This window comes from Haplochromis burtoni, unplaced genomic scaffold (assembly GCF_018398535.1).
Source record: "Haplochromis burtoni strain Fernald_Lab_line unplaced genomic scaffold, NCSU_Asbu1 Contig_4, whole genome shotgun sequence".
Classification (NCBI taxonomy): domain Eukaryota; kingdom Metazoa; phylum Chordata; class Actinopteri; order Cichliformes; family Cichlidae; genus Haplochromis; species Haplochromis burtoni.
This window is the reverse complement of record NW_024582365.1, coordinates 4061523-4069163: the sequence shown is the minus strand read 5'-3', so window position 1 is coordinate 4069163 and position 7641 is coordinate 4061523. Positions and strand designations below refer to the sequence as shown.

General features: G+C 37.7%; 1 protein-coding gene across 2 annotated transcripts in view; it reads left to right on the top strand.

Annotated features, from left to right (window-relative positions):
- f8 (coagulation factor VIII, procoagulant component) overlaps positions 1–1903 on the top strand; it is a 15196-nt gene extending 13293 nt beyond the window's left edge. For both annotated transcript variants that reach the window (XM_005913386.3, XM_005913385.3), the window contains exons 26-27: positions 909–1091; positions 1409–1903. In XM_005913386.3, the coding sequence (XP_005913448.1) occupies positions 909–1091; positions 1409–1564 (339 nt within the window). In that variant the 3' untranslated portion in view covers positions 1565–1903. The remainder of the gene's footprint in view (positions 1–908; positions 1092–1408) is intronic.
- Positions 1904–7641: the final 5738 nt, after the last annotated feature.

The following is a 7641-nucleotide window of genomic DNA, read 5'->3' as shown; positions in this document are numbered from 1 at the left end:
AGTTACATTTTTTAAGCCCTGGTTTCAATCCGGGCTTCTATATATTATATGTTGCCTGGACGTATTGATCCTGTCAACATGCTTTTTTTCCTGTTGGGTATCTGTCAATTAAATTACACACCACAATATTGAGTTTCTGCAGCCCAAGAGTTCAAGCTGTTTGTCCAGTAACTAGAAGGTCAGTGGATCAATCCACAGTCTGTGTAAGAACTCAACGTAAATTCAAAAGGTCAAAGTCTTTACTGAATATTCAGGCAGCCGTACACAGAATGTACACAGTATGGACAGAAGCATTGGGTTGCACCTCTTTATCTTTGAATTCAGGTGTTTTCAGTCCCATTGCTACAGAATTGAAGAGGTGTGGTGCTGTAACAATGCACCAACATTAAGTCATTTGGTGAAATCTCTTTTTCTGCATATTACACCATCATCCGTGCTATTGCAAAGTGGAAGTGTTTTGAAACCACTTCAGCTCAACAACAAAGTGGCAGATCAGATTTAGTTGCACAGTTGCCAACAATCTGTTGACTCATTAAATGCAGAGACTGGTGTCTCACCCAAAGAAGACAAACTGAAATAACAAGACACGTGAGTCTTTCAAAACAAAACAAGAAGCAGAACAAGTAAACAGGCCAGGTTAACTGACTTTCAGAGTGTTTTGTAGGCCAGGGGACGCTGCTAATTAATTAATTAATTAATTAATTAGCAGCTCCCCCATCTTCCAAGCAAAATACATTAAAATGATGGGTGACTCAAGATTTATGTATTTCCTAAATGTATCCACCTTTTTCTTCCGAACATAGACATTTATAATAATTTCCTAAATTTCACAATGTACTTCCACTTAAGCATTTTTTCTCTCTCTTTTATATCTAACCATGTTTTCTCATGTATCTCTCTTACCTCAGAACAACAACCCCCACGAGTGGCTGCAGGTTGACTTGGAGAAAGTCAGACGCATCACAGGAGTCATCACCCAAGGAGCACGATCACTGATGACCCAAATGATGGTGACGGAGTTCTCAGTCACCAGCAGTCTTGATGGGCACTCCTGGAGCAGCGTGTTAGACGAGAGAGCCCGGAGAGAAAAGGTAGGCTTAGTGTTTAGTTTTGCAGTAAAATGAGGCCTCTGTCAGTCTGGGATGGGCTCCAGCTTCCTCTATGACTTCACCTACATAAAACAGTCCATAAAACTACAATGACTAACATGCTTACTGCTTCTTTAATTTATTTCTTCAGGGAGGTTACCAAAATGTGTTGGCATTTAAAGCATTTTGATGTTTTAGTGGCATAAAATGCTCTGGGTGCCGGCATGCACAACCAGGTGCAGATATGTGTCCGATTCTGCATGAATCTGTCAAACTGTTTATTTACCGCTTCTCTTCTTTCTTCCTCTGTTCATCCAAAGATCTTCAAAGGAAACGACGACCCTGACGAAGAAGCCATCAATGTTTTTGAGCCTCCGCTGTTTGCCCGCTACATCCGAATCCACCCACGGGGTTGGATCAAAGACATCGCTCTGCGTCTGGAGGTGCTGGGCTGTGACACACAGCAGGGCGTCTGAGACCACTGGACAAACGCAACCAGCAGCACGAAGCAGCGTTTAAGAAGTAGAAAAGCCCTCGTTAAGTTATATATAAATTGTATTAAGCTATTTTTCCCGTGGCTGCAATCTGTGAACAATTACTGATCTAAAGAAATTAGAACTGAAAACTCTGAGAATTACCACTTCAGCATATGGCTGCAATAACTACAGAGAAAACCTTTTGAATGTAATCGTGTGTAAATATTTCTGACTCAGATGGATATATACTGTTTGGCTGTTTTATATCATTGGAAAAGTTTGTATTTTTGTGCTTTACATTTGAATAAACTATGAATTTACTAGTTAGAGTGGTGCTTTTTTCATGATACTAAAAATATGTATAATATATTGCATAACATATTTTTGCTGACAGACATAAAACATTTGAATTCTTATGGCTGCTTTCCAAAACTGTTAACTAGTGCAAAGTTGAACATGCTTAGAGCTAAACTGAGTGTTTTCTGACTCACTTTTTTGCGTTCTGATCTCCAATTACTTTTCCTGCTTTTGCTTTCTTCATTCTTTCCAGCTCATTATCCATGCTCTTTCTTCATTTCATCTGTCTTAAGTCCAAAATGTTCCCAAACTGTTATTTTGGCTTATCCGCCTCCACCAGGCCCTCCTGGCAGAAACAATGAACCCTTCAGGTCCAGCATTGTTCTGTTACAAGTTAAAATATGCACTCCCGTTCAGCAGAGGAAAAACAAGTCTGTTCACACACAATGATAGAACGACCAGGTCCAAGGACTGTCAAACCAATGCTAAGATCAACAAGGTGTGTGCATGCCTGTATCTGTTGGTTTTGCGTGTGTGGTGGCAACATGAAAACAGGGAATTCACCCTGTTTGTAGGTCCACAACCTTTATCACCTCATTATCAGCCAGGAAGTTTCCAGGCAGGGGGTCTGTGTTTTGTTTGGAGGGCAGAGTAACACTGGACAGGAGATGAACTGGCAGAGAATTGGCTGTAGCACAATATACCTCACTATCACATCTCTCTGAAAACAATAACAAATTGTCTATAATCTCAAAAACAGACCTGCACAGAACAGCACCTGTATTGATCTTGCGCTAACCAATCCGCACACATAATCTCAGAGGAAAGGAGAGGCCATGGCCTGCTGCTCAACTTCTAGTACTGAGTTTAGTGTGTGAAAGAAGCAACAGCAACAAATACAGGCCAGTCACATACTGCAAAGTGGACACAGGTGGAGCTTAAATGGCTAAACATGAGTTTAGGTTTATTTTCCAGCTTTTGGTTTCAGTTTGTTCTTTGTAATCATTCAAATGTTGACGCAATACAGAAAAACCCACAACTGAAACTATACATTTAATGTTTTTTTTTTCAAGTCCCTGCTTCACATCGCCAAAAGTCCAAAAAGTTTTCATGTTGAAGTAAAAATTTGATTAAAGACACCAAGTCTAACTGTGTGAGTTTTGAAGTGCACCTCATTTCTTTAAACTTTGCTAACAATTTCCTCAATTCTTGAAAGCTTGAAAGTCAATTTCTGCTATCTTCTTCGGTTGTTGACTGACTTTTATTCCATTTTTTGTCATGATGATCCCACACTGCTTCCATAATGTTGATGTTTGCGTCTTGGGAAGGCCAATCCATGACTGATCCTGTTCCTTGTTATGTGTTTTTGTCTTATCCAGGTATGCTTTTACTGCACTGGCAGTGTGTTTGGGATCATTGTCATGTTGAAAACTAAAACCACAGCCCCTCCTCTGTGTTTTACAGATTGCTGTAGACACTCACAGTTGCACCTCATGTCCTCATTAAAATTAAAAATTTCTAATTTGGATCCATAGACTCCACGTTTCCTCCCTCCCTTCTTGACAGCCATCCTTCTATCCTTGTGCCTCCTTCTGATGAGGCTTCAGTCAACAGTAGACAGATGAAGTGAAGGACGGATCTCTCAGGTCAGGTTTTTGCTGATTTTTTTTCCTATTTCTGCTGCTTGAGGCACTTCTTTTTGCCCACTTTCCTCAAATTCTTTAAGAAAAAGCTTCACACCATATGCAGAAAAGTTTTCAGCTAACAGCTGTTAACTCACTGTTGTTGCCAAAAAAACCTTCTGGTTCCTCAAAGCTAATCACAAAAATGTTGCTGTGAGTTATTTCATGAAGAAATTATTTTAGGAAGGAAAATTTAGCAAGATAATGCGGAGGTGGGGAATATTTATTTCTTGTCATGACGCTATTATTTCACAAATAGCCGTCATCATTCCTGGAAAAAGACGTTGATTGCGATGACTTTTTCAAATAGTTTTTGGCTGATTTGAGTGTCAAGTCTAATTAAAAGAAAGCAGGTATCTTTTAAAGTGGATACAGTATGACAGCGTAATCTAGATGGGCAACTAAAGCTACAAAGCAGATCAGATCAAAAATACATTTAATTAACGAAAAAGAAGGAAAGAAATGTAGAAATATCAAATAATCATAAAAATAACAGCACAAAATCAAAGTATTGAACATCCAAGTTTGTTAAAGCTCAAATGTATTTAAATGTAAGAAGACATTTCTGTTGTTCATCTGGTAAGGGGTGAGAAACAGGACAAATGGATGTCATCAGTGCAGTGGGTTTTTGAGGTAAATGTGCAACAACACACAGCTGGCCTCGAAGGCCTCTCGGTTTCCTCTTTTTTCTTCTTCTTTAAGTTTGCATCATACCAGAAAACAAAATGAAACTAAAAAGTTGGTAATTTCAGAAAATTAAAGCTTACCTTATTTTAATGTGAGTCATGACACACTCATAGAAGGTTTTCTGAGAAACAGATATTTCCTTTTGTCCATAAAATGTTTTTTAGACTGCTGTGATCACCTGCGTCCACCCTGAATTGAATAAGTGGAAGATAATGAATGGATGGATTTTTAGACAGTGACATATCAGGCTGAGCTGATTTTAAACATCTCGAACCCATTTGCTTTGGAACTGTATTTAACCAAACTGATTACTGATTCTGATTTCAAAACGTCAGCTGCCACACAGACAGTAATCTGATTAAGAATTTCCAAATATGACCAATGAGTGATCAGAATTTTCAGATTTTTTCAAACATTTATAAATGTGAACCTCAGTGAGCAATTGCCACACTTCTTGTTGTGACAACAGTGTAAAGGAATCTGTTTCTCGGGGCTTTTACAAACCAGCAGGAAGGAAAACAAAGTGACACAACTGAAGAAAAGACCACAGTTTTATCACCCTCACTGACATCACTTCTTACCTTGGCCTAAGGTCCCTGAGAACCGACATATAGATTAGGGGGGAAAAAACACACAAAAACAGAAGTGCCTCGTCTATACTTTTTTTTTCCCACCATCTTCTTTTTCTTCTTGCAAAATTGAACAAGAATAATTCTTTTTTTCACATTGTTTTCTCATATTAAGCAAGAGACTACTATAAGCAATAACCACTATACAATGTATTTGTGTAATATACACCGATATTGGGGACTGTAACTGTCAAATCTAATTCAAACCAGTGAAACAGCTCTTCGTAAATTGCGCTTCTATCAAGCACCTCCTGTTTTTTAACATGAAACCTGTCACAGGAACCGTCAAATTTTTGAAGAAGATGCTGCACTGCTTTGCAGTAGATTGCACAATGGTTCCTAATAAAGTGACCAGATGGTCAGATTAACAATAATAATCTTCAAACTCTATTTTTAATACCGTTTAGAAAATCTGCCAATGCCTCCAAAGTTCAATGTAATGATTACTCACTGCCTATATGCATTGTTCAAAGAGGAGCTGCTGAATGGACTTACTCGGGGGCTTTGCTTCCAAATAAACTGCAGGGTTTTCAGTTACCATGGTGATGAATAAACAGTTCTTTGCAACAGTAGGTCTTGACCATATTAAGAACCATCCCACATGTGCAGCATGGACCATTTGCCGATTTTCCATTGTGACAACACCCTATTACCCGGAAAAACTTTGAGATTACAAATATTTCACAAGCACAGAATCATCTCAACATCGGTTTTTCTACATAATCGTGTGTCTGTTTAAACATGCACATTTCAACGAAAATGGATTAAATGTTGTGGGGTTTTACCATTTTTTTAATCAGCTTTACAGACTTCTGTAAATACCATGGCCTGCATCTAAGTTAAGTAAGTAATATATTAAATTAGTTATCTGTAAACAGTAAAATAATAGAAATATCTGTTGTTTCTGTAACCACTTTTTCAGCATTAACTACAAAAATATCTGGTTTTATCATGTGTAATCAATACAGAGAGAGAGAGAAATATCATATAATGTGTTTCATATCTCATTGAATAGTCCTCTTGCTGCACTAGCACACATATAGTATAGACATGATTTATCTGTCTCCTGTCCTCATTTGTTTTTGCTACTTTCAGACATCATCAGATTGTAATGAGTTGACAGTTCTGGTATAAAGCTGCTTGTTTGTGGAAGTTACTATCTACATGTTAACATCATTGCTTTGACTTATTTAAACTCTAAAAGTTTAGATTTAAATGTGTTCTTTAGTCAGATTCTGCTCATGTTTAAACATTTGTGTGCATTCACAACACGTCACAAATATCTGAGTTTTTAAATGATTTTTAGAAATCATGTAAACCCTTAGGTGACTCAAGAACATGCACCGTTGTCTAAAGGCTGGCTCATGGACTTGCAAACAAATCTAAACTTGAAAATCAGTGGCTCGTACGGTTACAGGAGTCATATTTTTTGAAAGAAAAAAGACTCAAGTGCATGCCCACTAAATATTGTAGGAGACAGAGAATAAAACCAACCAGCATAAATATTAAACTACATTCAATTAATTATCATATAATTATTAAAATAAGTACATTTATTTGCAGTAACTCAATCTTTACTATTTACTTTACTACTTTCAATATAAGACATGAGGACAGGGACCCCTGCTGGACAATTTGGAGTGTTACATTGGTGTTTGCTTTAGGAAAAAAAGGTTTAGTATTGAAGTTTGTTTCAGCTGCTGAAGGGGGGTGGGGAGTTATTATCTCAATAAAAAAAAAATTAATTGACATTTATAGTTAACTTGACGTTTTGAGATAACAAATATTTAAAAAAAAATAAGTAAAAACTTCAGTGACGGTAACTATTTTGTCAAAAACAAGCAGTCAAAACAATCTTCTGTAGTTTTCACTATATGGAAAGATCTACTGTTAAAACATATTTTTCTAAGGCACTTCCTTAAAGTACCTTCAAGGCAGATCATTTGCTGTGCCAACACTATTGTGGTAAGATAGAAGCCAGTACTGTTCCAACAGGTAATACCAGTCACTAACTGCAAATCTATCTAGAGGATTAGATGAAAACAATTCTTAAAGGAAAATCGTTCTGTTTTCTTCTAGAGGGGTCAACATGTAGGAATGAGTCAAAGGGTTTAATGATTTTTGTGTTTTGGAAGAACAATGAATATCACTGGTAAAGCAGCATCAGCAGAAATCAAATTCAGGCCAATTTCTTTAGCAGGTTTACCAAACAGCTCTTAGTACAGTGTCTCTCCTTTCTCCATGGCTAGGACTAGTTCAAGTAAATTTACTAGAAAATAAGGTTGTGACTTCTTGTCTCATTCTATAAGGTTGATTTCCAGTAAGTAAAAAGATCAGTAGTGAGGTAGTAGTAAGTAGTAAGTAGTGAGGCTGGTAGGGCAAGCGTTGCTCAGGCAGGTTAGTAGCGAGTTCTTTACAGCAGGTACTCAAACAGGAAGTAGGATACAGGTAAGTACAAGAATAATGACTCCAAACACACAGGTGAGCAAATAAGTAAAAAGTGGCCTGAGGTATACTACCACTACCATAACAGTCGCACAATGAGTGATGGTGTACTCTGGGTTTAAATACTGCATGGACGGGGTATCTGAAAAACGTTAAGGAGAGAACTGTTCTGAGCATACTGCAGCATGTTCAGGGCTTTGATAGACTGGCCAACCAGGAGGTAATCTGGGTGGGAAGTGATCAAAGCATTAATGAGGGTTTCAGCTGTGTTCTGCAGATTTTGAGATGGATTTAATATAGAATGAGAATTTGAGGGTGGAGTTCAGCGTCCAATCAT